Source organism: Topomyia yanbarensis, chromosome 2 (assembly GCF_030247195.1).
Source record: "Topomyia yanbarensis strain Yona2022 chromosome 2, ASM3024719v1, whole genome shotgun sequence".
In the NCBI taxonomy this organism is placed as follows: Eukaryota; Metazoa; Arthropoda; class Insecta; order Diptera; family Culicidae; genus Topomyia; species Topomyia yanbarensis.
This window is the reverse complement of record NC_080671.1, coordinates 2,783,695-2,802,856: the sequence shown is the minus strand read 5'-3', so window position 1 is coordinate 2,802,856 and position 19,162 is coordinate 2,783,695. Positions and strand designations below refer to the sequence as shown.

Here is a 19,162-nt window from a genome sequence, read left to right as displayed (position 1 = left end):
GTGGAGACCTACGCATCTGTGTAAACATGCGCAAAGCAAATACAGCAGTTCTTCGTGAAACCCATCCATTTCCGTTGATCGAAGAACTTGTAAGCAGCGTGAAGGGGGCAGTGAAGTTCTCCAAACTAGACGTGAAGGATGCTTATCATCAGGTAGAAATATCAGAGGCGTCACGAGTAATTACAACATTCATAACAAAGTATGGACTTTTCAGGTAAGGTGCTTTAAGTGTTATTCAATTACTTCGAAATAAATTAATATTATAGTTAACGTGGAACTGATTTCGATTTTATTAATTCACATACAGATACAAGCGTTTAATGTTTGGCGTAAGTTGTGCCCCAGAACTGTTCCAAAAAGTGATGGATACAATCGTTGTGGGGCTAGAGAGAGTAATGGTTTATCTCGATGATGTGGTAGTGGTAGGGAAAACTCAAACAGAGCATGATCAACGTCTGAAGGATTTGCTGAAACGGTTTAAGGAGTACAACGTTTTGTTGAATTGGGACAAGTGTCAGTTCAATGTAGAAAAGCTAGAGTGTTTAGGGCATGAGCTGTCAGTTGAAGGTATCAGACCAGTAGAAAGTCGGGTTTCAGCCATCAAACAATTCCGAATACCGTCTAGCATAGCAGAACTAAGGAGCTTTCTGGGATTGATTACGTATGTAGGAAGATTCATTCCAGACCTGGCCACAAAAACTGATTCTCTTCGAAATATGTTGAGGGGGAACAAAAGGTTCCAGTGGACCAGTATCCAACAATCTGCCTTTGAAGAAATTAAAGCAGCCGTGTTGAAAATTGAAAATTTAGGTTTCTTCGATCCCCGGGACTCAACGATCTTGGTAGCCGATGCGAGTCCATCAAGTCTAGGTGCTGTTCTAATGCAAGAAACTGCTCGAGGTGTAAAAAGAGTTATCGCTTATGCTAGCAAATCATTAACAGATTTAGAACGCAAATACTTCCAAACGGAACGTGAGGCGTTGGCGTTGGTGTGGGCCGTGGATCGATTTCGGTTATATCTTCAAGGAGTGACATTCAAATTGGTGACAGATTGCAAACCTCTCGAATTCCTGTTTAGCCCGCGATCTAAACCATGTGCTCGAATCAAACAGTGGGTTTTACGTCTTCAATCGTATAGTTACCGCATTGTCTACGAACCAGGTGTAACAAATATTGCAGATGCATTATCTAGGCTCTCCTCGTCAACACCTGAACAGTTCGATGTAGATGGTGAATATCACATATCTTTGTTATCGGAAGCGGTAACTCCACAAGCAATAACATTAGAGGAGATACGGGAAGAATCGCAAAAGGACGAAACCTTATCCGAGGTGATTGAAGCATTAAACGGGGGACAGTGGACAGACAGATCCAATCCGTTCAAACCATACCAAACAGAGCTTTGCATCCATCCATTGTTCTGCGAGGCGAAAGACTGGTTGTTCCAAGTTCTTTGCAACCTAGGATGCTGGAAGTGGGTCACGAGGGCCATCCAGGTATTGAAGTGATGAAACGTCGTTTGCGACAAAAGGCTTGGTGGCCTGGTTTGGACAAAATGACTAAAAAGTTCGTCAAAAGTTGCAAAGAATGCACACTAGTATCTGTTATATTACCATTTGCTAGCCCCTTGAACTCAGGCGTCTTCATGTTTTTCCCTCCTTTATGTTGGTTGTATGTAGACTATCGTTGAGTACAGTTGGTGAATAAAACGTATCTCAAGATAAACCCGTGTTTTATTAAAGTAACTAAAACATGGTGTCAGAAGTACTCGAAGGCTTCTGAAGTGCATTTTCAGCGTCATTTGTGATATCGCTGTTGAAGTGTTTCTCGATTAGTTCGGGCGTGTGGCGTCGCTAAAGTGAGCGACCATTTTGTTTTAACGAGCTCAAAATAAATAAACGTACTTCTCATAAACATGGATGAGCATCAGTTTGAGATTTTTCTCCAAAGGCAAACTGAAATGTTTGCGCCAATGCTTCGAAATAACGTACCTGCTGCAGTGCAGGTTCCGGCCGCTATTCCAGTTCCGCAACCGTCATCCCTCTCACTAGATGGAGACATGGACGAAAACATGGATTTTTTCGAGAGAAGCTGGACAGATTATGTCACTGCAACAGGAATGGATCAGTGGCCAGCTGCAGACAACCATAAAAAGGTGAGCTATCTCCTTTCTGTCATAGGAGAACCTGCTAGGAAACGATATTTCAACTTCGAATTGACGGAGGAAGAAAAAGCAAGCCCGGAAGCTGCTCTAAGGGCGATCAGAAGTAGAGTTGTTGTCAAACGAAACATTATTATCGATCGTATGGAGTTCTTCTCGGCAATACACTCTTCCCGGGAAACCACAGACGAGTTTGTCACACGCTTGAAAACTTTAGCCAAGTTGGCTAAGCTGGGTAATCTTGAACAAGAGTTTGTTGCGTTCAAAGTAGTTACAGCTAATAAATGGCATCACATGCGATCCAAAATGCTTTCGATTGAAGACATCTCATTATCCAAGGCTGTAGATATGTGTAGAGCAGAAGAAATTGCAGCCAAACGATCCCAAGAACTGGCAGTACCAGAAACTGTAAATAAATTACGTAAAGTCAGTAAGCCTGGATTAAAAAACCTGCGGTGCAAGTTTTGCGGTGAACGTCACGAGTTTTCAAAAGGTTCATGTCCAGCTCTAGGTAAGCGATGCAATCGTTGTAAGAAAAAAACCACTTTGAAAAGGTGTGTAAAGCCAGCGGCAGAGACGTAAGCAGGAAAACGAAGCGGATCAAGAGAGTCAAAGATGAGTCAACGGCCTCTGAATCAGATTGTAATTCTACGACAGAAAGTGAAGAGTCCTCTGAAGATTCCGAGAATGAGTATGAAATCGGTAAAGTGTATGACAATTCGGACAATGGCGGAAGTGTTCTGGCGGAACTCGACCTCAAATTTGGAAACGCCTGGAAATCTGTGATTTGTGAAGTGGACACTGGTGCTAACACTAGTTTGATTGGGTATAATTGCTTGAAAAGACATGTCTGTGAAGATCCAGTGCTTTTACCGTCAAGCTTCCGTTTACAAAGCTTTGGTGGTAATCCTATTCGAGTTTTAGGCCAAGTGAAGATACCGTGCCGTCGAAACGAAAAAAAATACCGGTTAGTTCTTCAAGTGGTGGACGTGGATCATCGACCACTATTGTCAGCAAAAGCGTCCCGAGAACTTGGATTTGTTAAGTTTTGCAAAACTGTTTCCTTTGGAGAGTCCAAATCTGAAAAGCTGCTAAATGTATATAGAGTTCAAGCAGAAAAGATACTAGCGCTTCACGATGGAATTTTCAGCGGTTACGGCAAGTTTTCAGGTACGGTTTCGTTAGAATTAGATGATAGCATTCCTCCGTCAATCCAACCACCAAGACGGGTCCCTATAGCTATGCGAAATAAGTTGAAGCGAGAACTCGAAAATCTTGAACGTGAAGGGTTGGTGGTGAAAGAAACAAGTCACACTGACTGGGTTAGCAATCTTGTGATCGTACAACGCAATGGCCCAGAATCGAGTGTAAGGATTTGTTTGGATCCAATCCCCCTAAACAAAGCATTGAAACGGCCCAATCTGCAGTTTACCACCCTTGATGAGATACTTCCGGAGCTAGGTAAGGCAAGAGTTTTTTCAACCGCTGATGCCAAGAAGGGTTTCTGGCACGTTGTTTTGGATGAACCGAGCAGCAAACTTACAACGTTCTGGACTCCGTTCGGACGATACCGCTGGACTCGACTACCGTTCGGTATAGCTCCCGCACCGGAAATTTTTCAGATTAAATTACAGGAGGTTATTGAAGGATTAGAAGGTGTTGAGTGTATCGCTGACGACGTGCTGATATATGGGGTTGGCGACACTCTAGAGGACGCTTTAATCAACCACAACATGTGTCTCGAAAAGCTGCTTGAGAGGTTGGAATCAAAGAACGTGAAGCTAAACAAATCCAAGATGAAGTTGTGCCAGACAACGGTAAAATTTTATGGACACTTGTTAACCGATGAAGGTCTCAAAGCTGATGAGAGCAAAATCCAGGCAATTCGAAACTTTCCAGTGCCGACTAATCGTAAGGAGATTCATCGCTTCATTGGAATGGTGAATTACCTGAGCCGGTTCATTAAAAGTCTTAGTGCAAATCTTACAAATCTTCGAAAGCTTATTTCCAAATCAATACCTTGGAGATGGACAAAGATTGAAGCCGATGAATTCGAACAGGTTAAAGCGCTCGTATCAGATATCGGAACACTTCGTTACTACAACGTCAATCAACCTCTAACAGTGGAATGCGACGCGAGTAGCTTTGGCCTTGGAGTTGTTATATACCAAAGCGATGGTATTATAGGATATGCTTCGCGTACGCTGTCTGCAACTGAAAGAAACTACGCACAAATCGAGAAGGAGTTATTAGCGATATTATTTGCGTGCGTACGATTCGATCAGCTAATTGTCGGTAACCCGAAGACAGTTATTAAGACGGACCATAAACCTTTACTAAATATATTTAAAAAGCCACTCCTGTCGGCACCTCGAAGACTTCAGCATATGCTTCTCAATCTACAACGCTATAATCTGTCGATTGAGTTCGTTATTGGTAAAGACAACGTTGTTGCTGATGCCATCTCTCGTGCACCTTTTGACGATCATGCAGCACAGGATGACTATAAGAAGCATGATGTGTACAAGTTAACTAAAGAAATAGAAAAACTGAACTTGACGTCATTTCTAAAGGTTTCGGATAAACGTCTAGATGAGATAATTGATGGAACTACGAACGATCAATCAATGCAACTCATCATTGATTTCATTAATCGAGGATGGCCGTCATCGATTGACCGTGTACCGGATGGCGTGAAGATTTATTTCAGTTGTCGCGACGAACTCTCGACTCAGAATGGAATCATTTTCCGAAATGATCGCATCCTGGTGCCTCACAATCTTCGAAGAAAGCTTATTGATAGCTGTCACATTAGTCATAACGGAATCGAGTCTACCTTGAAACTAGCGCGAGCAAACTTGTTTTGGCCTGGGATGACTTCTCAAATTACAGACGTAGTAAAAGAATGTCCGATTTGTGCCAAGTATTCCGCTTCACAGCCTAATCCTCCAATGTTGACGCATAGTATTCCGGTGTATCCATTTCAACTTGTTTCAATGGACGTTTTTTTCGCAGACTATCGTGGTTGTAAATGCAAATGGCTCGTCACTGTGGATCACTACTCTGACTTCTTCGAGGTGAACAATATCAAGGATTTGACTCCAGAATCCGTCATCATGGCTTGTCAACAGAATTTTGCGCGGCACGGTAAACCTCAGAGAATTCTGACTGACAATGGTTCCAACTTTGTCAATTCGAAGATGGTCAAGTTCGCTTCTGATTGGGACATAGAACATGTTACATCGGCCCCTCATCATCAGCAGGCCAACGGAAAAGCTGAAGCTGCCGTGAAAATCGCCAAACGACTTCTCAAGAAAGCCGAAGAAACAGGAGCAGATTTTTGGTACGCGCTGTTGCACTGGCGCAATATCCCAAATAAAATTGGATCCAGTCCAGCCAGTCGTTTGTTTTCCCGTGCCATTCGCTGTGGTGTACCAACGGCAATATCGAATCTTCTTCCGAAAGTAGTAAAAGATGTTCCTGAAATGATTGAAAATAACAGAAAGAAGGCAAAATACCAATATGACAAGAGAACACGAAATTTACCGGATATACAAACAGGATCTCCAGTTTATGTTCAACTGAACTCCGAATCTTCTAATCTCTGGACACCGGGGACGATTTCCAAGCGCTTCAACGAGCGGTCTTATTTAGTCGATGTAAATGGTGCTGAATATCGTCGCAGTCTGGTGAACTTGAAGCCTCGTAAGGAATCCTCAACGCTGCCAAACCGTTTTGAGCCATCCGTTCAACATAGTTCACTAGCCAACTTCCAAAGTCTTGAGGAGCACCATCCAGCTGGTTCGGATGACGTACGAAGTCGAACTGTGAATTTTCCAACTGCTTGTCAACCGACTTCAGAGAACACGTCTACTACGATTGAGTTGCTGGAATCACCATCTTCATCACAGCCTGTTGCATTACCACGTGGTCAACCATGTGCTGCAGTCTTGAAACGACCAATTGACGCTCCGATTGCTACGTGCGACGTCAGTAATGCAAGGCCAAGAAGATTGATAAAACTACCAAAGCGACTTAAAGATTACCAAGTAGAGTACAAGTAATTTTTGTTATAAAGAAAGGAGGATGTTATATTACCATTTGCTAGCCCCTTGAACTCAGGCGTCTTCATGTTTTTCCCTCCTTTATGTTGGTTGTATGTAGACTATCGTTGAGTACAGTTGGTGAATAAAACGTATCTCAAGATAAACCCGTGTTTTATTAAAGTAACTAAAACAGTATCTTCAATGGCACCACCAGAACCTACGATCAGGACTCAGATGCCTGATAAACCGTGGGCTCACATTGCTGTTGACTTCATGGAACCACTTCCTTCCGGTCATAATTTATTAGTCGTAATTGATTACTACAGCCGATTCGTAGAAGTGATTGTAATGAAGGAGACCACTGCTAAACTAACAATTCAGGCCTTGCATGAGACATTCTGCAGATACGGTATTCCAGAATCGATGAAGTGCGATAACGGTCCGCAATTTGTGAGTGAGTCATTACAACAATTTTGCAAAGAGTATGGAATAGAACTATGCCGAACAACACCATATTGGCCCCAAGCAAATGGTGAAATAGAACGTGCAAATCGTGCACTCAAGAAGCAATTACACACTAAGTCAGACAAAAGTTGTCCAGTAATGTCTTTCGACGACTTACACAGTAAAGTGTTATTTTTACGGAGCTGTCAGCAAATTGTTTAAAAAATTGCGGTAAGATTTTCATTTTTTAGCGATTTTCAGTAATTTTTCGATTATTTTGCAGAAACCCGCAATATTTTTCACTGAATGTATCAGCACTTCTGCTTTTTTCGGTACATAAACATTATCCAGTAAAATACTGACTGATTGTTCGGCAAAACTGTACCAACATTACCGAACCTCGTCAAAAAGTTGCAAAACAGGTACAGTAAATCATATGTCAAGTCGCCATTTTCAGATGATACTGCTGACTGACCAGTATTTTTTTGACGTTTGGATAGAACGTATTGCGGAGAATTCGGTAACCGAATTGATTTACTTAACTGATTACCGATTGGTTTGCTGTTCAAAACCCCAGTAAAATTTTACTGTACCCAGTAAATCAAATTAAGTGTGTACAGATTAGCCAGGAATCGACAAAATCTGACTGGAAGTGGGAGCTAAGAATGTATTTGCTAATGTACAATTCAACACCACATTCAACGACTGGAGTGGCTCCATCAGCTCTAGTGTTCGGAAGAGTTCTGAGGGACAAGCTGCCTGCGCTTCCTCGAATTGGAATGAAAATTGGAGGAGAGGTGCTGGATCGTGATAGGGAAAAGAAAATGAAGGAATCTGAATATTCAGATCAACGTCGTGGCGCAAAATACTGTACACTTATGGAAGGAGATCAAGTTGTGGCGAAAAGAATGCAAAAAGAAAACAAACTTGCAGCTAACTTCAGTCCAGAGGAATTCACTATTACGAAGCGTTCCGGAACCGATTGCCCACTTCGGTCAAATGATACCGGAAAACTTGTCCATCGCAACGTATCTCACTTAAAACCACTTACGGCTACAGCTAGTGACAATCTCAGTGGAACCCCTACACCGGAAAATCCAGGACTTGCAAATAAAGCGGAAGTCGATACTCAACAACAACAACTAGCTACAGAACAAAAGAAGAAAATTGAACGACCTCAGCGCATCGTTAATCGACCGAGATATTTGAACGATTATCAGCAAGGAGCAGTGGAAGTGCAAGACCATTGAGAAAAGGAGGAGTGTAGTGATCTGATGTTAGAGTGTAATAACTGTAGTGATCTGATGTTAGAGTGTAATAACGGCTGAGTGTAACGCCAACAGTTCAAGAGAGGGTAGCGAAAGCGAAAGATAGAGAAGAGCACCACTTGTAATGGAAATAGAGAATAAACGTATCACTTTTACATTGACCATCGAACGGATAAGTCGTTTTAGTTTGTGCGGTCCATTATCCAAACACTGCAATACTGACGGTTATTTTATAATTTTGAATACTCTATGGAACTTTTTCGATCACCGAATCATGCAATCTGCGATGCAAAAAAACTAAAAGATTCATTTTTTGTTATGGGAAACTTTGCCACTGCGACGACTATTCCGGTTATCCTTTGTTGCTTTAGATATTAAAACCACTTCTTGAAATATTCACTGTTGATTTTGTTTGATTGATGTCACTGTTAGTATGGCCCTAGGGGCAGATCACTCTATGAATGTATAACAAATTTGCAGCAAATTGAAAAAAATGCATTTAATTTCCATTTTTGCATCAGCTTTGCACTGCCTCGCAGAAAAGTTTGTTTAACAAACTTCCTACGCTGATCCACTTTGTTCGACGTTTTGTTAAATGTAGGGCTAGTTTTTCTGTAGGGTTTTGACGTCTTACACGCAACGCAAACAACATTGCACGCAACGCAAAATACATTATGAATTTCTATTTTGATGGAAATAAATGCATTTAATTTCGCTGATTTTTAAAAATGCATCACAAGTGATCTGCCCCTAGGTATGGCCCTTTCCAAAAAAAAAGCGATGAAATCTTGAGCGTTTTATCAAAACGTCATATCTGCAATGAGTTACTCTCTTTGTTTACTTTCTCTTCTGTTAATAATTCGGTCACTTTAACATTTATCCCTCAGCTCTTTGCATAATATGCTAGTTAAAACTACCGTCTTTCGATCTGTACTGTAAAATAAGTGAAAAGTGTTATAGTGACGCCGTAAAAATCGAAAGAGAAAGTAAACAAAGAGAGTAACTCATTGCAGATATGACGTTTTTAAAAAACGCTCAAGAAATACACTTTTTCACATTATTAAATAATCATTTAACGAAAGCAAAAAATTTTTGCTTTCGTTAAATGATTTTTCCCTTGATCCCACCCATGTATTTGCGTTGAACTCATACGTCGTATTTTCATGGCCCTCTGTCATAAGAGAGACAATTTCGAAAGTTTTTCGAACAGAGAAAATGAGAGAGTTTTGGTAGTCTCTCGGAAAGGCAAGAACTGTCATCGACATTTGGCAAAACAGCGGTGGTGTGTCGTCGCGAAGTGCTATAGGTATATAAATATTTTTAACGTGAAAACTAGAGAATTCGTGGCCAGGAACAATATAGCATTGTTATAGGAGCAATAGGAAGAGTACTTCTAGTGAATTCAAAAGCTATCTATTACATAACAATCTGTTCCGGTGCAGACCTTGTCGAGTCGTATTAATTTGGCGATAAGCGGCTTTGCGACTGCCAAACCCAGCAGGAAGGCCTTCCGTGAACAAAACGGTGATGTTTTAAAATCTATTAGGTAATTCGAGCGATTTTTATCATTCCGTATGAATCGATAATCTTTAGCTTTGATGGATTCTCGGATTCCGTCACAAAAACATCACCCATAAAACACCCTGATTCATCCAAGCAAACACATGTCCTGCTAATGTTTCGTAATCAATGTTTTTTTTATCACCAGCGTGTGACATTTCGACTCGATGCTAATCTCGCGCTCTTGCACTTATAGATAAAACAAAAAGACCTGACAGTAAAAAATATTGTGAGATAACAGTGGAATAAGGATGAGCACGGGAAGTACGGGGTCCACTTTTCCCAAGTGGCAGCTGGCTATACTGATCGGTGCCCCAGTTGCACTGGGGATCGGTTATTTGTACTGGAAAAAGTCCACCGAAGCAGAAGAATCGGACGACACGCTGACGAAGAAAAAACTCGGTGAAATCAAGGATAAGACCATTTCGCTTGATGGGGAGAGTACGCACGATGCACCTTCAAAGCGGAAGACTCTAACGCCACTCGAGGAAGCGCAGAAACACAAAAATGAAGGGAATGTTTATTTTAGGTATAAACTATATAGTAAATAAGTGTTAAAATATGTTTAATGCCTGATAAATTTGTTTTATAGAGAAGCAAAATACGACTTAGCAATACAGGAGTACGACCTGGCAATCGAGAAGTGCCCAACAACAGAAAACAATGACTTATCTACGTTCTACCAGAACAGAGCAGCAGCGTATGAACATCTACAGAAATGGAGCTCTGTAGTGCACGATTGTACCAAAGCGCTAGAGTGTAATCGAAAATATCTTAAAGCCCTCAAGCGAAGAGCAAAGGCCTACGAGCAGCTGAAAGAGCTTGCCAAATCCCTGGAGGATATAACGGCTGCCTGTATTCTGGAAGGATTCCAAAACAAACACACACTCATTCTAGCGGATCGTGTTTTGAAAGAACTTGGTCAACAGCACGCCAAAGAAGCTCTGAAGGAGAAACACGACGTCCAACCGTCAAAATTTTTCGTGAAGAACTATTTTGCCTCATTTTCGGATGATCCGATCAGGAAGATGGTGATTGCCAGCAGTGAACCGAAAGGTTTCGTAAAAGCTAAACTGCTGCTGGACCAGGGAGAGTACGACGGTATTGTAGCAGCATGTACGGAAGAAATCGAATCGAGTGAAGCCGATTCCGAGTACAAAGTGGAAGCAATTTTATTGAGAGCAACGTTTTATCTGCTAACAGCACGCTATGAAGAAGCGGCTTCTGACCTTGACACCGTAATCGGCATGGAGCTGGCGGATAAAAAACTGCGAGCTAACGCTCTTATCAAGCGTGCGTCACTTGCTATGCAAACGCAACCAAATACACCGGAAGAATGTTTCACATATTTTGCCCAAGCTGAAGAACTAGACCCGACAAACAGCGATATCTATCACCACCGTGGTCAGGTGTTTATTCTGATTGAACGACTGTCGGAAGCCATAAGCGACTTTGCCAAAGCTTGCTTACTCTGTCCCAACTCCGGTATAATAGCAATTCACAAGTGCTATGCTAGCTACCGGCAAGCAATGATCAACAAAGACGAATATGCCCTGCGAAAGGTGATGGAAGGATTCCGCGATGCGATCGAACGTTTCCCCGACTGCGTGGAATGTTACAGTTTGATGGCACAGGTACTTTGCGATCAGCAGGAGTTCCAAGAAGCGGACAACTTTTTCGAAAAAGCAACCAAAATCGAACCAGAGAATGCACAGATTCTAGTCCACAAAGCGTTACTGCAGCTCCAATGGACGGCGAATCTCGATGTGGCCGTACAGTTGATCGAGAAAGCAATAGAAATCGACGATAAGTGCGAATTTGCCTACGAAACGCTTGGAACCATTCAGGTTCAGCGGGGACAACTAGCGGAGGCGATAAAATTGTTCGAGTCCGCTATAAAGCTGGCCAAAACGGAAATGGAACTGGTTCACCTATACTCGCTTAAGGATGCCGCCATCGCGCAGGTCAACGTCACGAAAAACATGGGTTTAGATATCGCATCCCTGGCGCAACTGTCCCAAGGACCATTTTAAGTCGGCTTTCGGAGAATACCCGAATCAACATTTATTATGGATTATAATTTTACAGAAAACCTTAAATTCACCAGTGCAAGCTTTTACCTCATCTGTTAGTTTAGCCTGAATTTTGTTTTTGTTAGTTTGGACCAGCGCATCCATGTGCTGAATGCCTGCTGTTGTAGTTCATCGTCCCTCGGATAATTTAGTGCAAAATGAGTGTGGATCACTAGCTAGGGAAGTTCGCTCATAAAAATTATATATTTTTAGAAGTCGATTATTTCACAATTCGGTAAAAAACAATAAAAAAGTACACAAAATTACAAGCAAACCTAAAAGAGTTACTACTACGTTTTAGGCCCTATAAGTAGTCTAATATACCTATTAACTAAACTTGGCCGCTATCGTCTAAATAAAGTTAAGAGTTAAGTTAATCTAGTATACGGGGCGGTGGATTTTAACTTAATTACGAAAGAATTTCAGTTTTAGTCCCGAGCCACTTTAAAAACATGAACATGGACAAGCTTCCATTTCCAAAAGTCCGAAAAAGATTACTCTGCGAGGATTGATCCTATAGGCAACTTTCAGTCAAGCCTTACCCCATAATCATAATTATGGGACGGTCTAGCACCTCTCGATTCGGCCAAAATGCAATCGTATTGAGCTAGTTCCGGATAATGGTTTTGCGGTGCAAGCTCGAAACCAATTTTCCTTTGAGTTCGCTGGAAGAAGTACTAGATTATCGATATGTTTTGGTATCATAGAATTACCATAGACTATTTCTTCCGAAGAAAACACTGGTAGTTCACGGTGTAATAGAATGAGTGACCTTGCCCTCTTGGTAAATGTCAGTCATTCACTCAACAAGCTTTTACAATTTTCAATCTAGTATTCAATGATATTTTGAGTTATTCACCCTAATTCTTGTTTACGACAAATCCGCGGTTCGTTCGAAAGCGATTGGAACGAATAGTAAACCCATTTGATATTGCTGTCGTAAACGGGAATACAAACCACTTTCGAACGAATCTCGCATTCGTCGTAAACAATAATAAGGATAATTATTTACTATTTTTGGGTCAAGATTCCCGAGTTTAACAATACTAAATGTGCTACTAACAAACAATAACGTCTCAAAAAATGTGTCACCTCACCTAAAGTGATGGTTCGAAATAACCTCCGCAGCAAAACGAATAAGACTAATCAATTCAGGAATTTTGTATCCCTTCCTCAACGCAACTGTAACATGAATAAAGGGAATGGATAACGGAATCACAACACTGCCTTTGAATAATGAACACAACAATACAATAAATTTATCTTTTTTTTAAATCGGTGTGACAAATTATTATAACAGTTAATCTAATCGCTAAGCTTTGAGATGAAGGTCCGCTCACCTTTCGTTTTTGGTCCACCGCGTCCACGAAGACCATCTCGAATCACTCGCGTCTGATTCTCTTGGGCTGCTGAAAAGGTTCACTTTCTCCAGGCTGGCCACTGTTACCGGCTCTGCCGGAATCTCGACCTCAGCCAACCTGAACACTAGCTAGCGCATCTTCGGCTTTTACAGGCTTTTTTGGTTTGTTTCTTCCAACAGGTCTTTCACGGAACGGTTGAAGATTCTCCACTGGAAAGTGTTCCGCTTCAGTGCCAGCTTGATTTAAAATGGCGTGGATGGCGTCAGTATAGGCACCAGCTCTTCTTTCGTCGTAGATCCCTTGTCGATCTACAGTCAAAATTGCCGTTGTGCGAGGGTCGTTCTCATACAGAAGATCTTTTTGGATATCGCCGCGCAACAGACGATACAGTACGAAGGGATCATGCTCCATGTCCAAGATCAGTGCCTGGGTCATCATCGTTAGCACCACCTCGCCCATCGAGTCTGCCACATCTCAATCGAGGTTGACGAATCGGTGGATTCCCGTAGCAACCCAGATCATATGGGGTTTTCAAGAATTTCAGGTGGCATCATATACTCATTTGGTGGCTCAACCCAATCATAACCCAGGACCCTTGCAGCTTCTACTACAGCTTGAGGAAGCACCAATCACCCTGGTCGCCATTCATTAGAGCATAGTCACATATGACTGCTAGGGCTAAATCCCTCTCCGTTTCACAGTGCCCACGATTTGCACCAAGTCCATTGGGCATTGCAGGGTGAAAATCTCACCACTGAAATTGGTTCTGGAGCGACTGGACGTGGAGCTTACCCTTCCTCTTAAACTGGCTTAGCAGTCCATGTTCTGGAATAGCCTTACTTACCTTACCGTTCAGGCTAGAGCCTTGTTGTATCTTGATGTATGCAGAAGCCGTCTCCACTCCACGCGGTCCATTGCTGCTTGTCGCCAGCCTCGCAGTCTTCGAAGGGTCCGCAGGTCGTCCTCTATCTGGTCAATCGCTGTGCGCCCCGTCTTCTTTTTCCTGTAGGGTCGCCCTCAATAAGCATCTTCACTGGGTCGTTGTCCGACATTCTTACGACGTGTCCAGCCCACCACAAACGTCATTTTTTGCGGCATGCGCGATGGATGGTTCATTCTCCTGCGCCTCGTTCCGTCTTCCATCTGCACGCCACCGTAGATAGTACGCAACACCTTTCGTTCGAAAACTCCAAGGGCGCGTTGGTTCTTCACGAGCATAGTCCAGTTCTCGTGGCCGTAGAGGACCACCGGTCTAATCAGCGTCTTGTAGATGTTCAACTTCGTGCGGCGGCGAATTTTGTTCGACCGGAGCGTCCTCCGGACTCCAAAGTACGCACGATTTCCCGCCAAGAGCCGTCTTTGAATTTCTCAGTTGGTGTCATTGTCGGCGGTTACCAGTGAGCCCAAATACACGAATTCGTCGACCATTTCGATTTCGTCACCGTCAATCAGAACTCGGAATGGGAGGTCCACATTGTCGTCTCTAGAACCTCTTCCTCTCGTGTATTTTGTCTTCGAAATATTGATGGCAAGTCCAATCCTGCTGGCTTCAGTCTGATGTACGTTTCCGACATCGCCTCAAAGTTCCGTGCCATTATGTCAATGTCGCCGGCGAAGCTGGACGGACTTCCTGAAGATCGTGCCACTCGTGTCTATCTCCGCTCTCCTTATTACACATTCTAAAACAACGTTGAACAGCAGGCACGATAGACCATCACCTTGCTGTAACCCTCTTCGAGATTCAAAGGGACTCGAGAGTGTCCCTAATACTCGAATAACGAACATCACCCGATCCATCGTTTCTTTGACTAATCCTGTTAGCTTATCCGGAAAACCGTACTCGTGCATTATCTGCCATAGCTGATCTCGATCGATTGTGTCATACGCCGATGTGAAATCGATGAACAAATGATGTGTGGGCACGTTGTATTCGCGGCACTTCTGCAGAACCTGTCGAATCGCGAATATTTCAAGAGTACTTATTCAAAAGGTCCTAAGTGACATTGAGCTCGAACTGAGAAAAACGAGGCTGAAGTTTCATGGACCTTAAACAAATCCCTATTAGAGAACAAATATGTGTTTTGATGAAACAATCATGCCAATATAGTCCAAGGACTATGCTCTTTAGGTAAATAATACTAAAACAATGAAATATTTAGTGCCAATGTAGTTTTTAAGCGCTTTAGAATGATGCGTCCTTTTGAAAATTATAGGACCTTTCACATAGGTCTTTTTTCGGTCCTAAGAATCATACGATGCTGCACATAAGGCTTTTTTGACATTAAAAATGTCTTACTCCACTATCTGGGGCTAGGTGTCATTCTAAAATTCAAACTATCTACCATGTAACGAAACTATGTAAGGTTTGCACGCTTATAACTCCGATATTACTAGATGGATTTTAATCATTCATACACCAACCGATTCAGAAACACCTAACTTAAATATTGGTAATAATTTAATATCTCCCCAATAAAAGTAGACTTTTGGAAATTGGTAAAATTAAAAAGTTCACGAAAAACGGGAAAATTACCATTCGTGAGGCAGATTTCTCAGACACAGCCGTCAAGAGAGGGCAGCTTAGTTACTCAATGAAACACGAAAAGTCATAAATAGAAGCAACGCATGTCCGTTTAAATCAGTTGTTGCTCTTATCCCATACGAGCAACATCGTCTCCGGGCGATGCAATAAGCGCTAACGATTTTCGGTAACGTTAGCATTTGCACACACTCGCACCTAAGTGACTAAACCATATACGGTTAGTTTATAAATAGAGGTGACGCGTACCCGTCAGGGATGCCAGATTTTTAATTTAAGCTGCAGATTTTTTCGATGACGCAGATATTTGCAGATTTTCTAGTTTGGTTGCAGATATTTGCAGATTTTTTAGTTTTGTTGCAGATATTTGCAGATATTTGAATATAAAGACTTTTGGTTACACTAGCTTTCCTGACATTTTTGTTCTTCCCAGACTTTTAAAATTATTATTGCAGACATTTGAAAAAAGTACCTGGCATCTCTGGTACCCGTTTGAATCAGTTTTTGTTCTTATGTCGAACGGGTAAGATCATGGCTGCAGCGTCTGGGCACTACAATAATGTTGATAATACCGTAAGAAAACACGAAGTATTTCTGTAGGTAGGTTTGAGATAACTTTATTTGATTCTTGTTCGTCAAGTTATATAATGCTAACATAGTTCGATATCGATTGATATTTCATGCACTGTTTATCACAGTCCCTTATTGACTGCCATACCCTGTCATACCCTCTGCCTATAGTAAACAACACATCCATGCGCGGCGTCCATATGCAAAAGCTCAAGTTACCCACTTGAAGCTTTTGTCACATGACGTTCTGTCAGATGACATCTCAGAGCTTTTTATAGCACGTTCCGTATGACAGTTCTTACTGTCAACTGCCGTCCCGTGAATGGCAAATTGTTTATATACAAAGAATATTTCGTACGTATATCACTGCGAAATATTCTTTTTCAACACTTCCCCACAATTTGCACATTCAATACACCGAATAACTTTCTGTGTATATTTTTAGGTAACCCCTTAGTGAAGGCATCTGCAGGTTGATCGACGCTTGGGATGAACTGTAGTTTTACTCTACCATTTTTGATGAGATCCCGGATGAAAAGGTATTTGATATCCAAGTGTTTCATCCGTTGATGTGATCTTGGCTCCTGTGCTATGTTGATACATGGGATGCTATCTTCCATTATGATGAATGGTGTTATGTTTACATCCAATTCATTGAGAAGTTGTGTTAACCACACTCCTTCTTTCGTAGCAGCGCAAAGTGCTATCAGTTCTGCTTCACTTGTTGATAAGCTTACAGTCGGTTGTCGTTTCGTTGACCACGAAATAAGATTACCGTATAGTAGAAATGCGTATCCTGAAACTGATTTCCTATCATCAGGATCATTTGCAAAATCTGCATCGGCAAATCCTACTAAAGCTGGATATTCGGTATTTGATGAATAAATTATTTTTGTATTGCTCGTTCCCCTCAAATATCGCAATATTCGTTTTAATCCTGACCAGTGCCAATCGGTGGCGCAGTTAGCATATTTGCTTAGGGTGTTTACCGCAGAGCAAATATCAGGTCTAGAAGTTAGTGAAAGATATTGTAAGCATCCCAGCAGTTCTCTGTATGGCTCTTCAGTGATTTTTGCCTCAGATTTTGACCATTTCGTGTTGATATCCAATGGTGTCCCCACTGGTTTACAATCAGCCATCCCAAATCTACTAAGAAGTTTCTCCACGTATATTGTTTGAGAAATTTCAATAGTCTGGCTTTCCAAATCACGATTTATCTCCATTCCCAGGAAGTGCTTAATCTCTAACATGTCTTTCATTTGGAATAACCTTCCAAGTTTCTTTTTAATCCACGTAATTGCTTCGATGTTTTTGGCAAGTAGTAAAATGTCGTCTACATATAGTATTACTATAATGCCTCTAGATTTTGACTTATAGATGCAGTTGTCATTTTTGAGAGGGACAAAACCTAATGTTTTCATTGCATCATCAAAATGTTTATTCCAAGATCTGCTTGCCTGTTTCAATCCATACAAACATTTGTGTAGACGAACAGTTTGTCTTTGCCCATTTACGTTTGGTGGAAGTTTCGTGTATATTTCTTCTTCTAACTTCCCATGTAGAAATGCAGTTTTGACATCCATTTGATGTACTAACAATTTATGCTCGTTAGCAAGGGCTAGTGCTAACCGAACACTCTCTAGTTTGGCGACTGGTGCAAATGTTTCACAGTAATCGAATCCAGGACGCTGTGAACACCCTTTTGCCACTAATCGTGCTTTATATCTTCCATCTTCTTTCATTGAGAAAACCCATTTTGAGTTAATTGGTTTAACTCCTTTTGGCAAACAGTTAACCACTGTCCAAGTACCATTTTGATGTAATGCATCAAACTCTTCTTGAATAGCATGCTTCCATTCTTGCCAATCAGAAACTTTCTTCAATTCCTCAATAGTTTGCGGAATCTCTTCGTTGAAAATCATTGCTGTTTTTGCTGTATAATCGGAATACCAACCCGGTATCTTTCTCTCCCTCTTGCTTCGACGCAATGATTGACCATCATCGACGTCCTCTCTTTCGTCTGTTGGATTTTCATTTGTACTTTCATAGTCAGTTTCGCCAACTGATTCTTCAAGTGAATCTAGATTATCTTGCTCTGTTTCGATGAGTGTGCATTCTTCATGCTGTTCTTCATCAGAAGGAAGGATAGCATCATCCTCGTCTTCGTTCTGTTCTCCTTGGTTTAAGCGTGTACATCTAATTAAATCTTGACCAGATGATTCTACGAAATCCATGTTTGTGTGGTCAATATCTTGATTGGCTCTGGTAGATTCATTGAATACTACATTTCTGCCAATTTCTATTGAACGCGTATCCTTGTTCCATAATCTAAAACCATTATTTGCGTACCCCACAAATATCAAAGGTTTTGTTTTGAAATCTAATTTCTGACGCCTCTCTTTAGGTATTTGTTTAAATGCTTTACACCCAAAAACTCTTAAATGATTCAAGTTTGGTCGCTTTTTGAACCATTTTTCATACGGAGTTTTGTCCTCTTCTATCCCACTTGTTGGAGATCTATTGATTAGATATGTTGCTGCATATAATGCTTCTCCCCACATATCTTTCGCTAATCCACTTTCGTAAAGCAAAGTTCTGACCTTTTCCATTAAAGATCTGTTCATACGTTCACTTACACCATTTTGCTGCGGTGTGTATGGAACAGTGAACGTCATTCTAACACCATTTCTTTTGCAATGAGCTTGAAATTCGTTACTTGTATATTCCCCTCCATTATCACACCTTAGCATTGAAATACGTCTTTCGAAGAATGCTGTCGCCATTGCTTCGAATTCTTTAAATTTCTCGAAAACCTCCGATTTCTGTTTCATGAGGTAAACCACGAGAAAGTGCGTATAATCATCTATAAAGGTTACAAAGTAACGATAGCCATCATAGGTTTCCTGCTCCATGCTTCCACAAACATCCGAATGTATGAGTTCCAGTGGTCGTTTTGATCTTGGCAGCTGCAAGTGTTTAAATTTGGATGCAGCCTGCTTCCCCGCCATACAACCATCACATACATTTGTTTCACTAATATTTCCAGAAGTTAGATTGATACCCTCAACCATTCCCTTCTTAATTAGTTTCTCCAAACTCGTATCACTGATATGGCCAAGTCTTTTATGCCATGTTTCCAAA

General features: G+C 41.5%; 2 protein-coding genes across 3 annotated transcripts; both read left to right on the top strand.

Annotated features, from left to right (window-relative positions):
• The first annotated feature begins 1,915 nt into the window (after window positions 1-1,915).
• On the top strand, window positions 1,916-6,225 carry LOC131686266 (uncharacterized protein K02A2.6-like). Its single transcript, XM_058970533.1, has 2 exons — window positions 1,916-2,672; window positions 2,819-6,225. Exons 1-2 carry the CDS (start codon window positions 1,916-1,918, stop codon window positions 6,223-6,225), a joined length of 4,164 nt encoding a protein of 1,387 aa, XP_058826516.1.
• A 2,942-nt stretch (window positions 6,226-9,167) lies between these two features.
• On the top strand, window positions 9,168-11,935 carry LOC131680715 (mitochondrial import receptor subunit TOM70). 2 transcript variants are annotated; one of them, XM_058961423.1, is made up of 3 exons: window positions 9,168-9,465; window positions 9,676-10,008; window positions 10,072-11,935. In XM_058961423.1, exons 2-3 carry the CDS (start codon window positions 9,731-9,733, stop codon window positions 11,510-11,512), a joined length of 1,719 nt encoding a protein of 572 aa, XP_058817406.1. In that variant the 5' UTR covers window positions 9,168-9,465; window positions 9,676-9,730; the 3' UTR covers window positions 11,513-11,935. The 2 variants fall into 2 exon arrangements, with proteins under 2 accessions (XP_058817406.1, XP_058817407.1); XM_058961424.1 differs by having other exon boundaries at window positions 9,177-9,225.
• The last annotated feature ends 7,227 nt before the right edge of the window (window positions 11,936-19,162 follow it).